The sequence below is a fragment of the Erinaceus europaeus genome, chromosome 8 (genome assembly GCF_950295315.1).
Source record: "Erinaceus europaeus chromosome 8, mEriEur2.1, whole genome shotgun sequence".
NCBI lineage: Eukaryota > Metazoa > Chordata > Mammalia > Eulipotyphla > Erinaceidae > Erinaceus > Erinaceus europaeus.
In genome coordinates, this window is record NC_080169.1 from 71,609,268 (window position 1) to 71,633,532 (window position 24,265).

General features: G+C 36.0%; 1 protein-coding gene across 1 annotated transcript in view; it reads right to left on the reverse strand.

Annotated features, from left to right (window-relative positions):
* Window positions 1-24,265, reverse strand: part of RELN (reelin) — a 561,009-nt gene that overhangs the window by 76,900 nt on the left and 459,844 nt on the right. Inside the window, exons 36-43 of the mRNA XM_060195660.1 lie at window positions 21,035-21,119; window positions 20,058-20,240; window positions 17,834-18,005; window positions 17,637-17,739; window positions 14,420-14,649; window positions 7,080-7,300; window positions 4,662-4,809; window positions 463-721 (exon numbers count right to left, since the gene is read on the reverse strand). Coding sequence (XP_060051643.1) covers window positions 463-721; window positions 4,662-4,809; window positions 7,080-7,300; window positions 14,420-14,649; window positions 17,637-17,739; window positions 17,834-18,005; window positions 20,058-20,240; window positions 21,035-21,119 — 1,401 coding nt within the window. The remainder of the gene's footprint in view (window positions 1-462; window positions 722-4,661; window positions 4,810-7,079; window positions 7,301-14,419; window positions 14,650-17,636; window positions 17,740-17,833; window positions 18,006-20,057; window positions 20,241-21,034; window positions 21,120-24,265) is intronic.

Sequence of the window (24,265 nt, forward strand, 5' to 3'; positions counted from 1 at the left end):
CTTTGAGTACTATTTGATATGCATTTTATTATGTATGAAGATCCTTTGGAACTGTCCATAAGGATGTTAGGGAGATTTATTTATTTATTTTTCTTCAAAGGCTCTGAAAGAGAATTTGGGAACTATTGCCTGTGGCACTAATGCTAATTTGCACATTTTCCTTTTCACAGAATCATAACCTCCTCACACGCTTAATAAAGTCCCTCTAACCATATGGCAGAACCTTCTCTGAGTAGAACCTGAGCCTTTTGTTGTATTATTTATTTTTATAGTCTCAGGCAGTTGAAGGAATAGAGAATGAAAGGAAGCTAAATGCCATATCTAATCTAGTTGTGTGCCCTTGGGCATGTCATTCAACTTAAGTTCTGGACTTTTGTCACTGAGAAGGTATGGCTAAAATGCTATCTAGTCCACATTCAGCTCAAGTGACAAAAGACAATAGTTAATCCTGAAAGGACTGACCTGATCAATGACCCAGGGACTGTAGAAGTGGCCATTTTCAGATGGCTGCCACCAGCGGAGGCGAGTAGAAGCAGAACGGGCTTTCAAAGGTACCTCCAGGGCAATGTACCTGCCCACATTGCTGGAGTTACTGAAAAGGAACTCTTGAAGAAGACTCCACGAGAGGCCACCATTGAGAGAATATTGCAAAAGTACAGGCTGGCTTCTGGGGTCTGGAACACCTTTACCACATCCAAGTCTCATGAAAAACTGCACAAATCTGACACAAATAGAATTTACTGTAGACTTTGATATCAAAGAGAAATTCACATCATTAATAAAGACAGGCAAACAAGGCCATAAGGAAAAACATGTGGCCTTAATGAAAATGAAGATTTAATTAATGCTCAAAGAAATTATTTCAAAGCCAAATTTTTCTATTTACATGTGAAAAAGAGTAAATACGAAGTGTGAAAAATGTAGTTCTGTACCCATATTTCTATCTTCTATCCCTTCACAGAGGGAGCTTACAGGGAGTACTTCTCTGTACCCTTTGGGTTTTCTGTATGATGGGAGGGATCCAAAGGTTGTCCAAGTTTGGGTGCATGAACTGTCACCTACTTAAGATAAATTTGGACTCATGTCCTTAATATTTAAACTGGCAGAATGTAATTAATATCACCTCTGCAATTTACTGGCAAAATAATCTCTTTTCAGGTTTCCCCAGTAGTTTTTCAGACTTCATATTAATGATTTTGGCAGGCATCTTTAAATTTAACAGCCATAGAACCACTTTATGAGAGATTAGGTACCTTTTGGAGAAGGTGTGTTAAGCCCGGTTCTCTTTTTGTCTGCTGTGCCAGAGGCAGACGAGCATGGGTGTGGGTGGTCATGGTGAAGGGCTATGCCAATCTTTGACTGTTGCTGGGCTGGGGAATGGATGATACTGGCCACCAAGCACTATGGCAGCCAGCCAGTGGCAGCCTTCCCAGTTGGCAGAGAGGTGGACAAAGTGGTAGCAACCAGTTGAGGTGCCAATGAAAACTAGCTCACATGCTATCTTTGGCAGGCAAGCTGTTAGTGCTTGGTCTGGCCACTGTACTAGAGGGTACTGAAGGATAAATTTCATGTGTAAACCTGATATATACCAATATCGTATGCATGACAAACATATGAAGTATATTGGGGCTTAAAACATCAGCAATACTATATCTATCTATCTGTCTACCTATCTATTTATATCTCCATGCATTATTTATGTTACCCCTCCCTCATATCCATTAACTGGGCATTCATGGTTTACACTGCCCTGAGAAAATTGGGATTTTACATGGAGAATTTTGAAGTCAATAAATGCAAATCCTACATAACATGTTACTGAGATGAGATAAATAATGGAGATTTCAACATTGGATTAATGAAAAAAATGCATGGTTAGTGACTAGTAATGTTTATATTTATAAAAACAATGACTTCTTAAGAAAAACCTTTACCATATTATCTACTTAAGAGTATTTATTGGAAAAACATATAGTCAATTTAGAGCTATTATAGTTCAGAATCACTTGATAAAACTCAGTAATTTCTAAATTAGAGAACTGACAAAGAAAATTGAAAGAACATCAATTTGAACCATATGCATCAAAATAGGATACAGATAAAATCTTTCTATATCTGTAAAATTATCATCTCACAGGTGGAACTGTATCTTCCATAAAGCATAATCAAATTTATAATAAACCAAATGAAAGATTTAGGAGAAAGAGATGGGTAAATATGTTAATATATATATTTTTAAGCTACTCTGAAATGTTCTTAAAAAACTTAGAAATGTGATTTGTTCACTTGCAAAATTAGGTCAGAGTCCCACTTTACACATGTGAATTTTTTTTTAACCTTCATGGTTTAGTTCTTGGTTCATCAAATGATCAAGGGATACACATCTTGACAGAACATAATCCTCTGAGACTGTTTTACATGTTTGTTTTGGAGTGACTATGCTTGGTTTAGAAAATTACTACTTGGAATATGAGTGAGTCATGTTGAAAATCACTTATACAAAATAAGGTTATGCTTCAAATGTTCTCAACTTAAATTGATACAAAATTTATTGTGAAAATGGAGGTAGTTATGTTGTCATGAGGTGGTTTGGAGGAGGAGAGAGGATTGAATCAGGAGAAAAAGGGAGCAATTATGTATAAATGTGGACAGATAGTTGCAGAGATGATGGTTAGCCCATGTCTACAACCTTAGGGGAACTGTGGTGAATTGCTGTGGGGAGATTGAAGATTCAGAACTTTGATGGTGAGAATGGTGTGGATTTAAACCTCCACTGATAAGTAATTTTGTAAAATAAAAAAAAATAATATAAACTAGCTTTAAGTAAAAAAAAAAAAAGGTAATTGTGAATAAGTCGAAGATGTATTGAATTTCAACCAAGCTTGGTGTTATAAATGTAAATAATTTCTTCATGGTCAAAGTGCTAATAAAAAGTGTTCTGAAAAATAAATAAATAAATAAATAAAAAGCATTCTGGAGGGAGCTGGGTGGTGGTGCAGCAGGTTGAGTGCAAGTATGTGAAGCGCAGGGACTGCTCCAAGGATCCTGGCTCCTCACCTGCAGGAGGTAGCTTTGCAAGTGGTAAAGCAAGTCTGTAGGTGTCTATCTTTCTCTCCCCCTCTCTATTTCCCCTCCTCTCACAGTTTCTCTCTGTCCTATCCAACAACAGCAACAGCCTCCCAAGAAGGAAAAAAAGATGGCTGCCAGGAGCAGTGGACTGCTAGTGCAAGCACCAAGCCCCAGTGATAACCCTGGAGGCAAAAAAAAAAAAAAAGTATTCTGGATACTCTAGTGGTGGGAATGATATAGAATTATACCCCTGTTGACATGTATTTTGTAAATCAATATTAAATAACTAATAAAATTAAAAAATAAATTTCTACTGGCTAGCAAAGAAAAAGTGTTCTGGATAGACAGATAATTTTCTCTAAGCTAAGCTAATTAACTTAATTAACAATTAAACATTGTCATCTCCTAGTGACCATTGTGAAAAACTAGATATTAACTGTTGTCTGTTCAAATATGTTTCATTTTTTAATCTATTTATTACACATCTCTCTTAATTTTATAGGAGAAATTACATAAATTATATCTCAGAGGGATCTCTTTGACAAGATAGAAGCTCAGTATTTCCAAAGGAAAATCTTGGCCTTGAGAGTTCTCTGCTTCTTTATGATTTAATTATGTTTTGCTATTATACATTACAAAGTGGTTTTCAACAACATTTAACAATGATTAATGGCAGCCTGGCAGTGGTGCACCTGGTTAAGTTCACTTATAGTGCGTATTCAAGCCCCTGGTCCCCACCTGCAGGGGAAAGCTTTATGAGTGGTGAAGCAGGGCTGTAGTCTGTCTCTTTCCCTCTTCCTATCTCCTCCTCCCCTTTAAATTTATCTCTGTGTCTATCCAATAATAATTAAATAAGATAAAAAATCCAGTGATTAATTAAACTGATGCAGCCAATATGGAAAGCACTGTGGAAATTCCTCAAAAATTAAGAAGAGATATCATATGACCCAGCTCTCCAACTTCTGGGTTCTTATAAGAAAAATATGAAAACACTAATTTGGTGCTGGAGAAATATCTCACTGGGTAAGATACTCCTATTGCCATGTGCACAACTATGGTTCAGGTCCTTGTACTACAGGGGAGGTGCAGTGGCAATGGGTGAAACTTAGGCTCTGTGTTGTCTCCCTCCTGTCCTTCTTAATTCTGACTCTGTTTGAATGAATAAAAATGCCCCAAAGTGGTAAAATACTTGTGCCAGAGATGCTAGTCCCCACCCCCAAATAACAACCTAGAACCACCTTCCACACTAATTTGAAATGATAAATGCATTCCCATGTTTATTACAGCATTATTCACGACAGCCAAGAGCTGGAAACAGTTTTAAATTCCCATCTCTGAATAAGTGAATAAAGCATATATATTATACTTGTGATATATATCATCCTATTCAGTTGTTAAGGAAAAGATGAAACTCTCCTATTTACAGAAGCATGGATAGACCTAGAGGGCATTATATTATGTGAAGTAAGTCAGAAAGAGAAATATAAATGCCATATTATTTCAGTATATGCAGATGTTGATTTATAAGGCTGTTTACCTGAAATATATATAATGTATTAAAAGTATGACTCAAAGAGAAAGAGAGAGATTACCTAGCATGTGATAAGTCCAGATCTCGTGTCATCAACATGCGCAAGCCTTCTTCATTAAAAAAGAGATTGTTTCCACTAGAAAGGATTCCACACTTCCGAGATGGTTTTCCTCCACTCATTAACAAGAATCTATCAGATTCTAACTGACCTGAAAAAAAGTAGGATACATGTTTTACTTATGAGCAAACACGGAACTATAGTTTTAAAAGAATATGGCAAATGGATTGCAGATTTGAAACAGGAAGCCATAGATTTAAGATAAGAGGTCTCCACCTCCAATAAAATGACGAAAATAAAGATAAAAGGTCTATTTATTTTAATAGTGTTTTTAATCAATTAAAAGTTTATTTTAATTAGTTAATTGTTAGTTATTGTTAGAATTAGTCTTATCTGTTTAGTTTTAGGGTTTATATGAGAGACGGAAAAAGTCTTCTTGAATGTTTACTGTCTGCCAGATAGATCTCTCCTGTTTGCTCCTACATAGTGCAAAAAAGGGGCACTGATTAGTCAGAGAGTGGTTTAGATCTTTCCACTGTGTTCCTGCTATGGTGAGAACAATACCAGGAAGATATTTACTATATAATACATAAGAACGTTTTAGTGGGACAAATTCTTGTGTAATTTAATACATCCTGATAAATAATTTCTTTCAAAGTGTTAGATATATTTTTTCTTTTTTTATATTCTATTTATTTATTTATTTTCCCTTTTGTTGCCCTTGTTGTTTTTTTATTGTTGTTAGATAGGACAGAGAGAAATGGAGAGAGGAGGGGAAGACAGAGGAGGAGAGAAAGATAGACACCTGCAGACCTGCTTCACCGCTTGTGAAGCAACTCCTCTGCAGGTGGGGAGCCAGGGGCTCAAACCAGGATCCTTATGGCGGTCCTTGAGCTTTGCGCCACCTGCGCTTAACCTGCAGCGCTACCGCCCAACTCCCCAGTGTTAGATTTCTTAAATAACTCCTCTTAGATTTTTATGTGATAAAATACACATAAAATGAACCATCTCAACCATTTTAATTTCAGACATTTAGTACATTTAATACGTTTTCATTTAACAAATTAATATTGTACAACCATCATTACAGAACTTTTTCCATCTTCCATAGAGAAAATTTCACTTTTTTTTTTCTCTATGGCTTTGCTTACTTCTGATTATTCACATAAACATAATCATATGATATGTGGTCTTTTGTATCTCATTTGTTTCACTCACTAGAATATCTTCCAGGCATTATCTACACCATAAGACTGTCAGTTTTTTTTTTTTTTTTTAATCACTTGGGTTTAGTGCTTGCAATACAAATCTACTGCTCCCGGTAGCCATTTTTTCCTTTAATTTTTTTTCTGTTTTTATTTGAAAGGACAGAGATTGAGATGGGAGATGGACAGATAAGGAGTGAGAAAGACAGATACCTTAGGGGCCGGGTGGTGGCGCACCTGGCTGAGTGCACATGTTACAACAAACAAGGACCCAGGTTCGTGCCCCCGGTCCCCACCTGCAGGGGAAAAGCTTCACGAGCGGTGAAGCAGGGCTGCAGGCATCTCTCTGTCTCTTCCTCTCTACCCCAACCTTCCCTCTCATTTCTGGCTGTCTCTGTCCAATAAATAAAGGTAATTAGGAAAAAAGAAAAAAAAAAAAAAAGACAAGATACCTGAAGACTTGCTTCACAGCTGGTGAAGCTTCACCTGCAGATGGGGGTAGGGGCTCAAACCTGGGCCCTTGGGCATAATAACATGTGTGCTTAACTGGATGCACTACCACCTGGCCCCTGAATAACATTCTGTTACACTGATATTGCTAATTAAAAATTTGAAGTGTACTTTAAAACTATAAATACATATGATAATTTTATAGCTAAATTAAGAAAAACTAAAAAATATCATCTAATTATCCTAACAGAGTTATTTAGGACATTCTCTTATAAGAATGTTTTTCCATATTTTGTTATGATAAACATCCAATGGATATACAAACAATTGTGAATAATTTCAATCATTATGTCACATACATCCTTCCATACTGAAATATCTTCATACATAATGGTGTAGGATTATAAATAGAAAACAAATGTACAAAATGTGATAAGACTGTTTAAAAAGTTGGTGGTAAAACAAATGATAGGAATTTACATCTCTGAAAATTTGTACTCTGGACCCAAGAAGATTAAAAAAAAAAAATCATTATTTGGAAATTACATGTGATAAAAAGTGGTAAAAACAGCCTTATTTCTATTAGTGATTGGTCAATGTTTAAAAGTGGATTTATGTAAAATTCAGAGCTAAATGAAAACTTGGTTGATCCTAATTGAATAATGAAATATTAGAGTAGAATTTAATGAGTTAGTCTACATTAAAATTTGTATTTGATATGTAAATTCTTTCACAAAGCTACATAAAATATTTGAGGAGAGATTACCTTCAAAATCATCTTTGAGAAAATCAGGATTCTTGGTGCTTATTTTACAGGTTGGACCGGAGTAGCCGGGGTCACATATACACTTGGTCCCATTTATACAGCTCCCGTGTCCATTACACATCTCTTCACATTGGGGACCAATATAGACATTATCAATGGCCCATGTTACGGGTTGAGAGCCAACTGGGTAAAATCCCTGGTACCATCTGAAACGCACAGATCTGGGAAAGAGGTACAAGGTTTTCAAAAGCTAATCAACAAAATAATATACCTTCAAAGGAAGCACACTGGGTTAATGAGTAATGAATTGCACAACACTTAAGAAGTAGAAAATTGATCCACCTTTTCAGGAACCCAAACTCCACTCCTCAGAATTCAGTATTTTGTCAGTAAGATTTCTGTTTCATTTAAGTTCTTTCCAGTCCTATCACTATGTTAAAATTTCACCTGGGCTCCTTCATTTTTTTTTCAGTATTGAATTTCTTGAGTAAGTTTTCTCTATCCCTATTCCAACTTTCCAAAGAACTATTCTTTAAAAATATCGAGGTGACATTTATTTACTTACTTACTTATTTATTCATTTATCTTTATTGGATAGTGACAGCTAGAAATCAAGAGGATAGGGAGAGATAGAGAGGGAGAGAGAAAGAGAGACACCTGCAGCCCTGCTTCACCACTTGCAAAGCTTTCCCCTTGCAGGTGGGGATTGAAGGCTTGAACTGGAGTCCCTGTACATTGTAACATGTGTGCTCAACCAGGTGCACTACCACCTGGCCCCTGACATTTATATAATAATTTACATATATAGTTCAGTGACACTTTACATATTCACATAACCAGTCAACTATCTATATCAAATTCCAAGATATTTTTATCATCCTAAATAGAAATCTGTACCCATTAAGTAGTCATACACAAAACAGTTATATCTCTAGCTCATATTAATCACTTACATACTTTCTGTATTTATGAGTTTACCCTATTCTGTATATTTTATATAAATGGAACCATATTATATGTGACTTTTCTTTTTTTTAGAAGAGAATATCTGTCTTTTTTTTTTTTTTTTTTGGATAGGACAGAGAGAAATCAAGAGAGAAGGGGAAGACAGTCAGACACCTGTAGATGTGCTTCACCACCCATGAAGCTACGCCCCCTGCAGGTGGAGAGCCAGGGGCTTGAACCGAGATACTTGGGCCAGTCCTTGCATTTCACGCTATGTGCACTTAACTCACCATGCTACCACCTGACTCCCTGACTTTTTTTTTTAATTTTTGTAAATATTTATTTATTTATTTTCCCTTTTGTTGCCCTTGTTTTTTTATTGTTGTTGTAGTTATAATTGTTGTTGCTATTGGTGCCGTCGTGGTTGGACAGGACAAAGAGAAACGAAGAGAAGGGGAAGACAGAGAGGGGGAGACAAAGATAGACACCTGCAGACCTACTTCACCACCTGTGAAGCGACTCCCCTGCAGGTGGGGATCCGGGGACTCAAACCCGGATCCTTACTCCAGTCCTTGTACTTCATGCCACTTGCGCTTAACCCGCTGTGGTACCGTCTGACTCCTCGACTTTTATTTCTTGCATACTAATTTACTTCACATTGATTTAAAATACCATAAAACTTAGAGAAGCACATAGTTTCATACCTGTCATCTGTTTAAAACTGACCACCACACACCACCAAAGTTTAAGTACTGCAACACCAAAGAAAGCTGTACCCATGTTCCCCTTCTCCAGTCCTTCTGATTACCACTATAGTTTTCTATATGTGTGACCTTTAGTGTGTAGTTTGTTCACTCAGAATGTTTTCACGTTGTAGCATGTGTCAGAATTTCCTAATTTTTAAATTTTTTTCTGGCTTCTTAATATTCCACTATTTGGATGTCTTTGTCAGTTGATGGACAGAATTTTTCACATTTTGACTATTTTGGACATTGTTAAAATGAACATTTATTTGTGTATAAGTATTTGCTTGAGTACCTGCTTTTAATTATATTGGGAGGAATGGTAGTGAAATGCTAATGATAACCTATGCTTTGATTTCTTTCTCTTCCTCTCTTCCATAACTTTTATGGAGTTCTCATTCATACAGTTACCTCAATCAGAGTTATGTAAAAGTGTTTTTATTTTTCCTATTAGTCTTGTGCTTCTAAAGGTCAATGCCCATGTCTTGTTCTTCTTGCATTCTTTCATAGTACTCTAATGTGTGTTTTCACAGACAGCAGATGCTCAAAAAGTGTTTCCTATTTGTAATCTATTGTAAAATACCTTATTTATTTATTTGGAAATAGAGAGTACAAAAAAGTTATTGTGAAGAGAGAAATGACAAAATCAAATTTATTTTTAATTAGCAGCCTTTTATTTTTTAATTATTTTCAAACATTAAAGATAGTTTCCCTTTTGATTTATAAGTGAATTTTCTTTCATATAACAGATAATAATCTGGGTCCTTGGAATGATATACATATTTAGATAGTAAATACAGAAAGTCTTGCATGCATTTAATATGTATAAAACCTGTTAAAATGGATTTTAGAGGGGATAGATACAAAGATGAAAAGTGTACTAATTTTTGTATCTTGTGAAATTACCCAAGTTTTAGTTACTGTAGAAACAAAATTCAGAATATTTTTTATATCTGACAGAAATTAGATGTCAATACTAGAAGCCTTTATTAGGCGAGGTAGTAAAGCAGATGGAGTCAAGTTCCCATACATAATTTTAACCCTAATTTCATTGTTTATATCAAGACTCCAGCTATGGTGAGTTGTCCCCAAAATGCCAGCTCATAATTAAATATTATTTTAAAATACTTGTCAGAGTTTAGTCTTGGCAAGAAGTATTTCCTACCTTTTGAACTTTCAGACTGCTGAGCTGAGGGAAATGGTTGGAGTTTTCCTTTGAACAAAAGCCTACATAGATTTTTTGAACTTCTTACTTATTCAAATGTTCTGAATACAAATGAACCATCCTGATTGGATATTTATTATTGTTCACCTGCTTTGACACAGAAACTGCAAGCTCTAGGATAAATGGACTGAAGGGTCTGGTTTCACTGTGGTTCCCTTCTGCTATAATCTTATTTTGAAAATTTCTCACCACCATGCTCCCTGGTGAATGTCAGGCTCTGTTTTCCCAAGCCAGTGGTACTCAAATGGAACTTAAAATTTCAAGTGCATAACAGTGCTCTCATTACAAAAAAGGGAAGGCTGGGTTGAGTCATTATGAAACTACATAAAACAAAAACAATTAGGAAATTTAGGAACAAAAGACTCTAGAGTAAGAGGATATAAAAGTGATGAGAATGAAATTAGATGGAAGCTCAATTTTATATTTCAAATGTGCTGACTCTGTGGGTAGTTAAAAATAGCTATGTCTGCATTCAAAAACTTTTGTGGTATACCTACTTTCTGATAAATGCATAAAAATAAAAAAGGATAGTTTAAACAAGGATTGCACATGTATGTATTTTTTAGCATCTAGCACTTATGCTATAATTACATGCCATGTTGAATACAAACCAAGGGATGGCTCACTGAGTTGGAGAAAATTTGATTTTTGCCTTCCAGCAATCTATAAATAGTGGAATTTAAGAAGTAAAGTGCTACTTCTTTTCCAGAAATAAGGACTAGGCAGCTTCCCCCCCCCCCCCCCCCCCCCCCCCCGCGTCCCTTTACAAGAGTATTGCTCAATTCTGGATGATGGTGTTGCTGGAGACTGAACCTGAGACCTCAGAGCCTCAGGCATAAAAGTCTTTTTGCATCACCATTATGCTATTTCCCTTGCCTTAGACAGTATTCTTCAGGTAAGTTCTTATGTTTGCTGAGATGGTTGAGGCAGTTTGAAAGGTAAGTTTAAACCATTCTGAGAGTGAGTCTGCCTCCATAATAGCTTTATTATTATTACTTTTTATAGAAATCGAAATGCCATGGAATACTAATAATATGATGGTGCAGGGAGGTAGTGGGGATGTCGTGGAGCCTGGCAGAGCTTGACCTGAGAGGTGAGTTCACCTGATAAGTCTCTCTCTCTCTCTATGGAGGGGTTGAGCAAAAAGGGGGACACATAAACCTCAAAAGGTTGGCAGCCATGTAAGTTTTCCCTCCCCCACAAAAACATCCTGCATCTTCCCATTGGAGCCCGATGATGACATTCATTCCGTAAAGACTTAAGTTTACTCCACCCTACATTCCCTGCTACTATGGCCCATCCCTTTATTATCTACATATCAATCTTCTGCTTTGTCTTACAAATGAGTAAAGGTCTCCTTCCTATATCCCCGCAGGGTATTGCTAATCCTGCCAGTTGAACCCCTAGCAACAGTTGCTAGGGAGGTCCATACCATTCCCAGCCCCTTTCTCCATCCCCTTCCCTAACCATGTATGGTATTGTCAAGCCACTTTCGTTTCTGTCTTGTCTTTCCGTGTCTCCAGCTGGAGGAGGGAGGGCGTGCAGACCGAGAGGCTGGAGCTGGCTATTGAGATTGGCTCCACGTGGCTTAGCCAGGTGTGCTACTGACTGCCTCTGGGGTGCTCGGATGAATAAAGATTTGTATTGCTTTGCTGCCATGACCTGAGTTCCTGGGTCATCTCTCCCTCTTGAGATGCTAGCCCAACATGATGGTTTAAGATTTGTACTTTTATAAGAATAAGACATATTTTAAATTGAAGCCAATAACAGTAGATGAAAGTGTACATGTCTCCATTTCTCTTGTGCTTATTTCTTTTTCTTAAATTTTTATTTATAAAAAGGAAACACTTGTGTGGTCCAGGAGATGGCACAGTGGATAAAGCATTGGACTTTCAAGCATGAGGTGTTGAGTTCAATCCCTGGCAGCACATGTACCAGAGTGATGTCTGGTTCTTTCTCTCTCCTCCTATCTTTATCATTAATAAATAAATAAAATCTCTGAAAAAAAAAAAAAGGAAACACTGACAGAAACCATAGGATAAGAGGGGTACAACTCCACACAATTCCTACCACCAGAGCTCCATACCCCATACCCTCCCTTGATAGCTTTCCTAGTCTTTATCCCTTTGGGAGTATGGACCCAGGGTCATTATGGGATGCAGAAGGTGGAAGGTCTGGCTTCTGTAATTGCTTCCCCGCTAAACATGGGGGTTGACAGGTCGATCCATACTCTCAACCTGTCTCTCTCTTTCCCTAGTAGGGTGGGGCTTGGGGGAAGTGGGGCTCCAGGACACATTGGTGCTTATTTCTAAATTATGTCAGCATTCCTTATGTGTAAGCACAAGCAGGTGGTCATCACCAAGTGCTAAGTGAGGCAGGCTCCGTGACTGTCCTGGAGTGAGTATCTTTACTCAGGATCTGATTTGCAGATTTTTCTGTGACCTTATTTCATACACCTTTATACAGGATTATTTCATGTGGCAACTTGCTAAGACAAACCCCAGGCAATATAAAATAGTAGGCCAAAACAATATAAAGTTGTGGCCTACGAGTTAGGGCTGTTTTCTATTGATTAATTTTCTGAGCAATTAGAGGTCTTGGAAAGAGAGAGGGGAAAGGAAAAAAAACAAAACCCTAGAGATCTAGAGATTTTCCGTCAGTATTAGCCTAATGGCCATGGTTTTAATCACAGGGTGACAGGCTAACAACTTCTTCCTGCCTACACTGCCCATAGAATGGATTTTTGGCAGCTATACCTTGAGCTGTAATATATGCCCTTTTTGGTCATAGCTGATTGATTCAGGTGTTATTTTCCAGAAAGGTGGCATTAAGAGTTCCACAAAATGAGAGCTGTTTACTGAGTGATGGTTTACTGAGTTATGTTAGCATACTAAAACTGAAGGTCACAAGTTTCTGTTGTAAAGTCTCCCCTCACACTTCTTGAGTGGTCCATGCCCCAGTGAATTTCCAGTAAATTTTCTCACTCTTGTATAAGTCTCTTTATGCTTCCTGCAACATACAGCTTCAAATAATGCAACTGATTGTGGATAAAAAGCTTTTCTTGAGGCAATCTCAACCTTCATCTCCCTGCCTTATGAAAGTTTTTTGGTTTGCTGGCTGAATCTTTAACTCTAGTTATTCAATATCCACACCCTTTTTGCCCTCTCTGGCTATCACTTCTAAATAGCCTTCAGGACATTCTGCTTAATAATAATTCTTTTTTTTTCAAATAGCTATATTTTCTATTAGAATAATGTTCTGATGTAATAGAAAGAATGAGTGGCACACTCAACAATACAAAATATTAGACTCCTGAGCAATCAAGTCATAAAAATTATGCTGGTGATATGATGAGGAATGAATGGATTTATATTCAGAGAGAATACAGACTCTTGAAAATTCTCTTCCACTCTTTTGAAAACTACTAAGTGTTAGTGGTTTTGCTTGAAGACCAAAGACTTCTAATTATGCTGAGTTTCACATTAGGAATATGAATCTATTTTCATTTTGAAGTGTGGCGTTAGTACTTTCTTCTTCTTTTTTATTTTTTTGTATACCCCGAATGAGTAAGTTCTTTTTTTCTGAGAGATGAGGCAAATTTGAGGCAGGCTGCTTTGTTGACTTCCTTTCTTTGTTCACTTATATTATTATGTAATGCTTTCTGAACTATAAAATTTCATTTCTATTAAAATTGTGATCGTTGTGATCTTTTATCTCCAAATATATTATTATCTGGAGAATCAAATATAAATAATAAGAACATTGAAACTGATTAAAAAGTAGAAATTCTTGTGGTTAGATTGCTAATAATTTTTTATAAGATGCTTGGAACATTCTGTAGGCTTTAATTTTCTGTGTGTACTTTTTCCTTGCATCAAAGACATGGGTAGATGCCTGAAAGTCATCCGATTCAAGCCAGTCATATTATGCTGTGTGTAGAGATACAAAATTAGAAAAAAAAACCGTATTTCTGTTGCTTCATAATTAATATAATAATAAAGGTCCACGAAGATGTGAATGTTAGAGTGCAGTGCTCTGTGTTCTCATTTAGGTCTCTTTTGCGCTCTTTCTTTCTGTGGTGTACAGCTAGGAACTCACAGTTCTGGGGTGCTTTTTTCAGTCAAATAAAGAGACCGTCTATTTTAAGACTATATGCTAGTAACACATTAGTGCCTGCAGTGTTCTATGTTTTAAAAAATCCTGTGCCATGTTAAGTTAGACACCAGAAAACCAAGTAAGGTGGACACTTCCTCCTAAAAAATAACAAGTCAAGGTCAGGGAAATAACTCAGTCGGTCAGAGCACAGGATTCTCATGCCTGAGATCTCAGTAATGACAGGTTTTATCCATGGCACCATCATATTCCAGAAGTCAAGGAGGAAATTATTAAAGGAGAAATAAGTACTATGGGAAATAGTATGTTCTTACCCACAAAGGTGCAGCTTCCCAAAATGCACAACCTCCCTCCTCCAGCCCTGAGTGGTTCCTGCATAGTAGGTGCTGCTCGGGTGATGCTCAGTGGAGCACAAGGAGCTAATATGGCTGCTGCTGTGGTAGCAGAGGGGCAGCAGCAAGTGCCAGGTCGCCCCAAAGTCCCTTGAAAATTCCAGTCTGACAGGATCAGCTGATGAACTATCCGTGGAACATCCAACATTGATCTTGAAGAAGAAGAAAAAGAATGATACAAATTACCTCAGAGTAACAAGCCTCAAAATGATTCACCACTTCATTATTTTCTCCAGAGTCCATTTTCTTGGGAACTGTCTTGCTAAAATATTTAACACTATAAAATTCTAGTTTGCCTAGCTGAGCAATACCATATATTCCCTTTAAATAATATTTCTGTTTCATAAAGGGCCTCAAAAGACCTTATGAAAAATTAATTTTTCTCACTTTATGAAAAACTAGGAAAGTGAGTAAGATTGAGAGAATTTCAAATTTTACCTTCAATGCACTTTTATAGCTCAGTCAAGAGAACTGTAATTCCCTAATTTATTTGCTTGTTTATTTATTTATTTATTTTGGCTAGAGGCAGAGAGAAAATGAGAGCAGTTGAGAGGGAAAGAGGAGAGAGAGAGAGAGAGAGAGAGAGAGAGAGAGAGAGAGAGAGCAGTTTCACTGCTTGTGAAGCTTTCTCCTTGCAGGTGAGGTCCAAAGGGTTGAACCTGGGCCCTTGCAGACTAATGTGTGCACTCAATCAGGTGTGCCACTACTCGGCCTCTGTTTCCCTAACTGTAACCAACAGCTTTTTTCCTCTCAGTCTGCTAGATAAGAAGATCTTCTAGGGACTCAGGCGGTAGCACAGGGGGTTAAGTGCAGGTGGCACAAAGCACAGGGATCAGAGTAAGGATCCCGGTTTGAGCCCCTGGCTCCCCACCTGCAATGGAGTTGCTTCACAAGCGGTGAAGCAGGTCTGCAGGTGTCTATCTTTCTCTCCCCTCTCTGTCTTCCCCTCCTCTCTCCATTTCTCTCTGTCTTATCCAACAACAACAACATCAATAACTATAACAATGAAATAACAAGGGCAACAAAAGGGAATAAATATATTTAAAAAAAGACCTTCTGTTTTCCTTCTTATAGTACTTCCGAATTAGCACAAGCATTTTGCCTGCAGAAATTCTTCATTGTGTATTTAAATGCATAAACAAAGCAAAATATAATTGCTGTCATTATCTCTGTCATAGAGAATTTTTAGAAAAGATTTTTTTTAACTATTAAGAAATTAACCATTCCATTTCTTTTCATATGCTTTCAAGGAAATTACACAAAAATGCAAATAAATGTAAGTGATTCTACAATTTTTTCCTTCTTGCTGCCATAATAATTGGACATATAGACACATATGTCTATAAATCTAAATATAGTGACATAAGCAAATATACACTCCATATCAATATATTTGTATTTATATAGTTTTGTTATTGAATTGATCCTCTTACCTTCTGATGAGTTTGACATCTGATAAACTTTTTAAATATAGGTATTTGCTCCTACTTTTTAAAGATATTTATTAATGAGAGAGGGGGAGGGATATACAGGGAGAAGGGAGATATATCATACACTATTGCACTCACCATCCTTGAAGATTCCCCTAGCACTGGTGCCATGATGTTCCCATTCTGTGCTGGAGTTCAAACCCACAGTTTTGGTAAAGCTTGTACTCTTGTTGGTTCTACTATTCTGTTTTTAGAGGTAGACTGACAGAGCTTGGGAGTTGACATCAAAGCACCATTCTACTATTTATGAAGCTCCAATGTTTTCCTGCTTTTAAGTATTATATTTTAATGAGAGAGATAGATAGATGGATGGATGGATGGATGGATGGATGCAGGGGGAGTACTACTCAATTTTGGATTATTGTGGTGCCCTGGATTGAACCTGAGACTTTAGACCCTCAGGCATGGAAGTCTTTTTGCATAACCATTATGCTCTCTCCTCAGACCCCAACTCCAGTTTTTCTTTTCCTTCCTTCCCTCCTTCCTTCCTTCCTTCCTTCCTTCCTTCCTTCCTTCCTTCCTTCCTTCCTTCCTCTCTCTCTCTCTCTCTTCTTTCTTCCTTTCCTTTCTTTCTTCCCATCTTTCTTGGTGTTCCCATGTGGTGACAGGGATTGAACCCATAGTCTCACACATGAGCTCCATCAATGTGTCACCTCCTGGGCTCCTGGGCTCTGACTATTGAGATACCACAGATACTCTCTAAGAAGATGCAAAGAGTTCATCTAAAACAAATGCTCGAAATTCTTTTGGTGCATTAGTTACTACTTTAAATAAGTTTGCTCAGTGCTTGGAATGACCCTCAGTATGAAATGAAGACCTTGAAAGTTAATACTACTAAACCTTTTCTCTCAAACATTATTAATTTGCTTTCTTAAAAATATAAAGTATTGGGGAGTCGGACGGTAGCACAGCAGGTTAAGCGCAGGTGGCGCAAAGCAAGGACCGGCTTAAGGATTCCGGTTTGAGCCCCTGGATCTCCACCTGCAGGGGAGTCGCTTCACAGGCGGTGAAGCAGGCCTGTGGTTGTCTATCTTTCTCTCCCCCTCTCTGTCTTCCCTGCCTCTCTCCATTTCTCTCTGTCCTATCCAACAACAATGACATCAATAATAACTACAACAATAAAACAACAAGGGCAACAAAAGGGAATAGATAAATATTTTAAAAAACCATTAACAAAAATATATAAAGTATTCATGAATATTAATGACATATACAGAGCAAATATATTTGAAATTATAAAAATAGTGTGACATAATTTTATCTTTAAAATTCAGGACGACATGGTAAAAATTATATGAATGTGTTGACATAGTGTAGTTATATTGATATGAAAAATAAGTAAGATAAAAATTGTGAAAATGGTGGCACCTGTATCATATAGCCTTTTCCTTGTTTATAACCCTTAAAACAATGTAATATCTTCCCACTAGTAGGTGGGGATATTTTCTCATAAATAAAGGACAAAATTTCAAAAATAATCCATATGACAACAGGTTCAAATGAAAAATGAATTATGATGCAAAAGCATCTCCTTTCCTTGAACAAAAATGGAAAGTCAAAATGCATGAAATTTATCTGAGATTTTCCTCCTCTTTCCTAGGTTTTGTTCAAGATAAAAATGTAATTTTTGATAGTATAAAGCCAAGTACCTCAAATTGAACGATGGTGTTCTCATTCACACTCAGGTCACGAGTAGTAATGGAATGTTCACCAACTTCATTGGAAACAAATACCATAGCTGAATCTTCCTCACTGTAATACAAGAAAGTAATGAGTCAATTTTGGTAAAATTTCATCATGATTTGTGTAAGGCAATGGACTCATTTTTAGTTTCTTAAATACTTACGGTGCTCCCTTTGATGAATAGGGACAATAAAGTCCAATGTTCCCCCCAGGATAGAAAAACCAGTTGTCTTCTCTGGGTCCAAAGTCAAATGTATCCAAAAGCATCAGAGGGTTGTTTAAATTATTTCCATCAATGATGAAATCATCAATAATCCAGATTTCTTCTTTCTTACCTAGAGTAGTTTGGATAAAACAAGTATTTGCAGTGGAAAATCAGACAGAGATTTTTGTTTCATTAAAAGAAAATTTGAAGGAACTCAGTAATATAGTTCAATATATGATGTATTCTCCATAAAGAAACACAAACTATCCAACAATGTACTGACAGTGATGAAAGTGTGAAAAGAGGGGTAACCTTTCAATCATATTAAATAGACAGGGCATGGAATAGCCTCAGTAATTTCAAAAAAACTCTTACAGTTTGTGGAAGTGTGCTTTCTGTCACAGTGGTGCTACAAACCTCCCGCTGGCAATAACAGGCCTTGAGTTCAATTTTCTTTGTTTAGAGACATTTAAAATATGTTTGAATTTGAGAAGCCAGTCTATGAATATGGGAATATGAATATGGGAAGTCAGTCTGTAGACCTACAACTGGAGTACATGAACTATTCAAGGAGCAATTCAGGACTTACAAAAAGCAGACCCTGGCTTCAGAGCCTCATGCCTTAGTTAGTTTGGAGAACCATGTTCATTAAAACTGTCTGATGTGTACTTTAATTGTTAAAAATGACACAAAAGAAACAATGTGCTATATAATACTTCATTCCCCTCCTCCCTTATAACTCTTCAAAACTTGTACGTTGAAAATAAGTGAGGGGTGGGAGAAGATAGCATAGTGGTTATGCAAAGAGACTCTCAGGCCTGAGGCTTCAAAGCCATAAATTCAGTTCCCTCTACCACCATAAGCCAGAGCTGAGCAGTGCTCTGGTTAAAATAAAAGTGAGAATATAGAAAACTTAATAAGATTACTCCTTATGCTGTCATAGAAGTTGGTTCAGAGATTTAAGCTAGGTTTTTAAAGAAATTTTTATAGAAGAGATAAGATGAGCAAACCCAGGTTGCTTTTAGAGAGTACTATTTGGATTGAATTAGAAACAAGATGATAAAACTATAGAAAGAACAGACATCAAGATCCCCCCTAAGTTGCTTCCTCCCCAATTTCTACTTATATTGCACTTCTTATATTGCATGAAAAGGACCTGTAAATAGAAAGCTATAGAAGTAAGTAGATGATTTAAATAACATCATGTTTCCTTTCTCTCTTATTCCATCACTGTTATAATTCTAGTAGTTTTCTTTTTTCTTTTTCCTTTTTTATTGAAGCAGTCAGTGAGCAATAAAGAAACGTTAGGTAAATATTCCAGACAACATGCAGACAATGATAAAGGATTGTGAAGCTGGATGTACATTTTCACATTTTGATTGAGTAATTATAGAAGATATTTTTTCTGTTCCTAGTTAAGTTAAAATTATTTTACTTTTTGATTTATTAGTCATAGAGATATTACTCAGGTTAACTTTTAGAGATGGCAGCACATTTTCCTTTATCCATTTCACTGTTACCCTTGCAAAGAATGTGCTTAAAGTGACATCTGTATGCTTATCTCATTAATTGCATGATTTTGTAGAGTTTGGTACTTTATATAGTCAGCAGCTGATAGAAATATAGGAAGCAATATGACATTATAAAATTTTAAAGTCATTTTCTTCAATCATTTGAAAGTGTTATTAAATTGTACATTGACTTTAAATTATCACAGAAGCAAATGTATGTAATAAGAATATTTTATCTGCAGCACTATCTGCTTGGTATAATTCCCTCTCACTTTGACATGGCATTTTGCTATAATGTTGTTCTATCTCACTAATGAAATGCCACACTCAGAAGAGCTATGTATTTCTAAATGAATTCAGCAAAAATGTCGTTACAACCGATGAGTGCCTAATGGTAATACCGGACTATTTGCTTAAAACCTTAGCTCTGTGACAGGACTCAATTATATTTACATCATCAAGAGAACTTACTTACAAATCAAGCATGAAGAGGTGATAAAGATAAAAAATTAAATATTCATTGAGACTTGTCAAAAGTGAAGCATGTAAAATGCATGCTATGGAAAGCAAATTCACTCTACTGAAAACACTTCCTCCATACTTAGAAACAAATATGTCAGCATGTCACAGTCAGTTTTATTCAAAAGAAAATACATGTATTTTTTTTTTACCATTATTATAAGGTTGCCAGAGTCTGAATCTTGTAGAGTTGGTCTGGGCAGTGTATGGCAAGGGGACATTAATGAAAAGTATGTTGGTTGTTTGGGGGAAGTAAAATTCATCCATCAAGTGCCAAGTAATTCCTCCGTTGATGGAGAACTGTAATAGAATAGAGTGAGACCTCTCTGGAGTTCCTAGAAAGAAGATAACAGACATAAAATATATTGTGATAAAAATGGTGAAATCCTATGCTCTTAGAGTATACCTTCACATCACTACACAAACCAACTTCTATTCCCATAGAGAATTTACAGCCCAAATGCTTATAGAAGCAACTCAAAGTAATGACAGAGTGCACTGACTTTGTGGATATATCACAGACACAACTAAATGTTGGATTTTTTATATAAGAGTATCCCTTCCTAGATATGAACATGCATATTTTTGTATTTAATTTAGGAAATTTTACGTAATTTTTTATTCCATAGGCATCATAATTTTACAAAGGTCAAATATTTCAATCTTAGAATTTGAACAAAAAGTCTATTTGAAATATTATTATATTCAAATGACATTATTTGTGCAGAAAGCTATTTAGTTAATACAAAAGGTCAGAGTGAAAATGAGTTGACATTTTGCTGGTTCATATCTATAAAAGAAAATTCAGAATTTCTAATTCAAAAATTGGTCAGAAATATGGTTAGAAAAGTAGTGGTGACTTTGGCACATAATGATAAATTTAACGAGTGTGGTTAATAGTACGATTACTATAGCTATGTGAATTCATTATAAAGTCAGAAGTTACCTTACCTTAATATTAAGGTGAATATATACTACAGAAGAACATTTGTGAACATTTATACACTTTATGTTAGTTCTTTCAAAATTTAATCTACCAGCCTCAAAATTGTTATTTCTTGTGGAGGAGGAATTGTACATTGGAGACTTTTCTTGAAGGAAATTAATGAATTACTACAAAATGACTCACCTTTTGCTATAAACCTAAGTGAAAACTGCACATACATAGTGTTGGTACAATCTAGGTCTCTTGAAATAAGCATCCTTAAGCCCTCCTGAAAGGTAAAAATATACATGTTAAGAAATCTTTGATCTGCAATGTTACTCTCCTTTGACTCCATATACCTGACTTTCACTAGCTAAAGAATACAGATAAATAATGAATATGACCCAACATTTGGCCCAGTTTAAAAAGAAAAATCAATTGTTCTCCCATTTCTTAATGGATTTTATTTCCTATGTCTGAAAAACATTGTTTTACTGTCTCTACTGTAAACCACATTTTAATGGTTTTATTTTTTAAATAAATATTTTTAAATTTAAAAAAAATCATTTTTATTTATTAGATAGAGACAGCCAGAAATTGAGAGGGGAGAGGAAGATACAGAGACAGAGAGACACCTGCAGCCCTGCTTCACCACTCCCAAAGCTTTCCCTTGGCAGGTGGGAACTGGGAGCTCAAACCCCGGTCCTTGCACACTGTAAACATGTGCGCTCAACCAGGTGCACCACAGCTCAGCCCCCATTTTAATGTTTTGCATTCTTAAAGTAAATATGAAAATTATAGCATTGCAAAGCTATACACTTTAAAAAATTAGCCTCTTTTGATCACAGCATGTAGTGAGAGGTGTAATGAGGAAACATGGAACATGCTCCAAGTCCTAACAAAACTAATGGGTAACTTTTGCAGGGGTTCCCAAGGAGACTTAGGAATTTACTACTTCTTTGCACACTCTGATAGCCCTAGGAGGCTTTCTTTCAAACTGACACCACATCCCCTACTTGGATTAATAAGGCATAAATAAAGTCCTTATGCCTAGGCTGATCCATTCATGCAGAGAAGTTGAGAATGAGAAAAGCGAGATCACATTAGCTTTAGTAATTTCTTCTGCTAATTAACTATTTTTGGATGCCTAGGACTGACAGTAGCTCCATAGCCTGTTTTCACCATGGGTAAACAGTATAGCAGTGACAGTAAGATGAAATTTCTTTATGCAAGAGTCTTAAGGTCCAAACATATCCTTTAGTAGATACTTCCAAATGGAGTGACTTGGTGGTATAGGACTGTGTGAGCCTTAGTCGTTAGTTTGAATTGATTTCTTAACTGTTACCTAATAACTAGCAAATGGAATTTTAACTAAAGAAATCAAATTCTCTTTGTAACACTTATTACAGAGCATAACTGTCAATAGCTGAATTAAAATTTTTTTTTGATAGATCTCATAATAGCATCAATACGTTAAGTACACACAATATTCTGGTTCTAAAATAGACATTCCTTTAAAGCACCTAGTACTTCTAAGAAAATTATTTTTTTCTCATATTGCAGATAGAGGTATTGAAACTCAAATGGGGACAGTACATTATGTAATTTATGTAATAACAGCAATATTTGAACTCAGATGTGTCAAATACTGTTATTTACTATCTTTTTAAAATTTAATTAATTAATTTATTTAAAAAATGAGACATTAACAAAACTGTAGGATAGAGGGGGTACAACTCCTCACAATTCCCACCACCACATTTCCATATCCCATCCCCTCCCCTGATAGCTTTCCCATTCTTTATCCCTCTGGGAGTATGGACCCAAGGTCATTGTGGGTTGCAGAAGGTGGAAGGTCTGGCTTCTAATTTACTATCTTTTAAGAGATACTAGTGATTTGCACATTGAGTCAACTTTTTATTTTGGGAAAAGAAATCTACATAGTGTTAAACTTAGAATTTGAAAAATTTTTTTTTTACAGTGATGAAAAAGCAATATAAAAGCTTGTATTTCCAGATTAAAAAAAAAAATCAGAGCACCACTTGGTTCTGCCTTATAGTGGTGCTAGGGATTGAACCTTGGACCTCTTAGCCCCAGGCATGAAAGTACTGCATAAATCACTATGCTATCTCCTTGGCCTTTCAGTATTTTTTATGCTTATTAAGTCACTGCCCTGCTCAGTTAATGACACCTAGTTGGTGATTTTAACATAGTGATTAGGACAAAATCTTCCATGACTTTACAGCTCTGTGCCATGTGAAATTTGAAGATAAGGTGAAGGTGGTTTGTATTGAAAAGTCTTTGAGGTGGGTAGTTGATTGGGCTAAGTAATAAATATACATCGCTAATATCAAGATAAGAGTATGATTAGCTCCCATCTTGATTATGGAGGTTAAGTATAAAATTGTTCCCATGGACGTATACATGTCAGTCATAAGAAGATTCGTTTCATACCCTATCTCACTGGAGCAGTGTTGTTGAAAGAGGCTGTAACATTAATGTTAATGTTATATTTCATATTTGTAATATTTGTCTATGTTTCTGCATTTGAAATTGATAATTATGTTTTGTTTATGTATATGTTTACTGTCATGTTTTGCTTTTCATTCAGTTGTTTCTCTTCTCAACATTTTTCTAGGTTTAGTAATCCACTTGTGTTAAATGTGGAAAATCTTTGTATCCAACAAGCTATTTTAATAGCTAATAGTACTCAAAAATCTATAAACGTTATAAAGAGATGATCATTTCCTTTTTTTCACACAAGAACGCCTTTCTGGGTTAAACTGCAACCTATTGAACAGTACATGCTGAGTTCTTTCTACATCTTGCAGAGCTGGTAGATAATATGTTGAATGTATATAATGCTTGACCGCTTTAGCATTTAGATGGCTAAAAGGAAAATGAAAAAGACTATGTGTCTTCCTTGCTTATAGTCCCTTGGGATGAGGTGAATTTTACTGCTTAAAAATGTATTAGGTAAAAATATTTCAGTCATGCAAAGCTACAGGACTCTTGGTATTGGCAACTGCTTCAAACAGATTAGATTAGAAGTGAACTATGGTCATGAGAGCAAAAGCCATAGGCAAAACTGAAAAAAAGAAAGGGGGAGAAAAAAGAAAAAAAAAAAAAAGACCTGGATCTAATTGTTTCCTTTTTGGGGTATTCTACTTCAATTTCTTTGATACCTTGTGACGCTCAGGGTCTTGTAAATCTCTTGGGTCAATTAAGTGCTTTCTTTTTCTAATAGAAATAGATTAATCTTTGAATTCAGAATTCTTCTCAAGTTTTATATTAGAAAAAGAAATCACTACATCTATTAACTATAGTTGAAAAAGTTTCAGGGTATTAATTTTCTAGGTGCTAGGTGTTAATCATTAAGGTTGTACAGAAACCCACACAGATTTTTGCTAAATATTTCATTTGCACACCTAGATT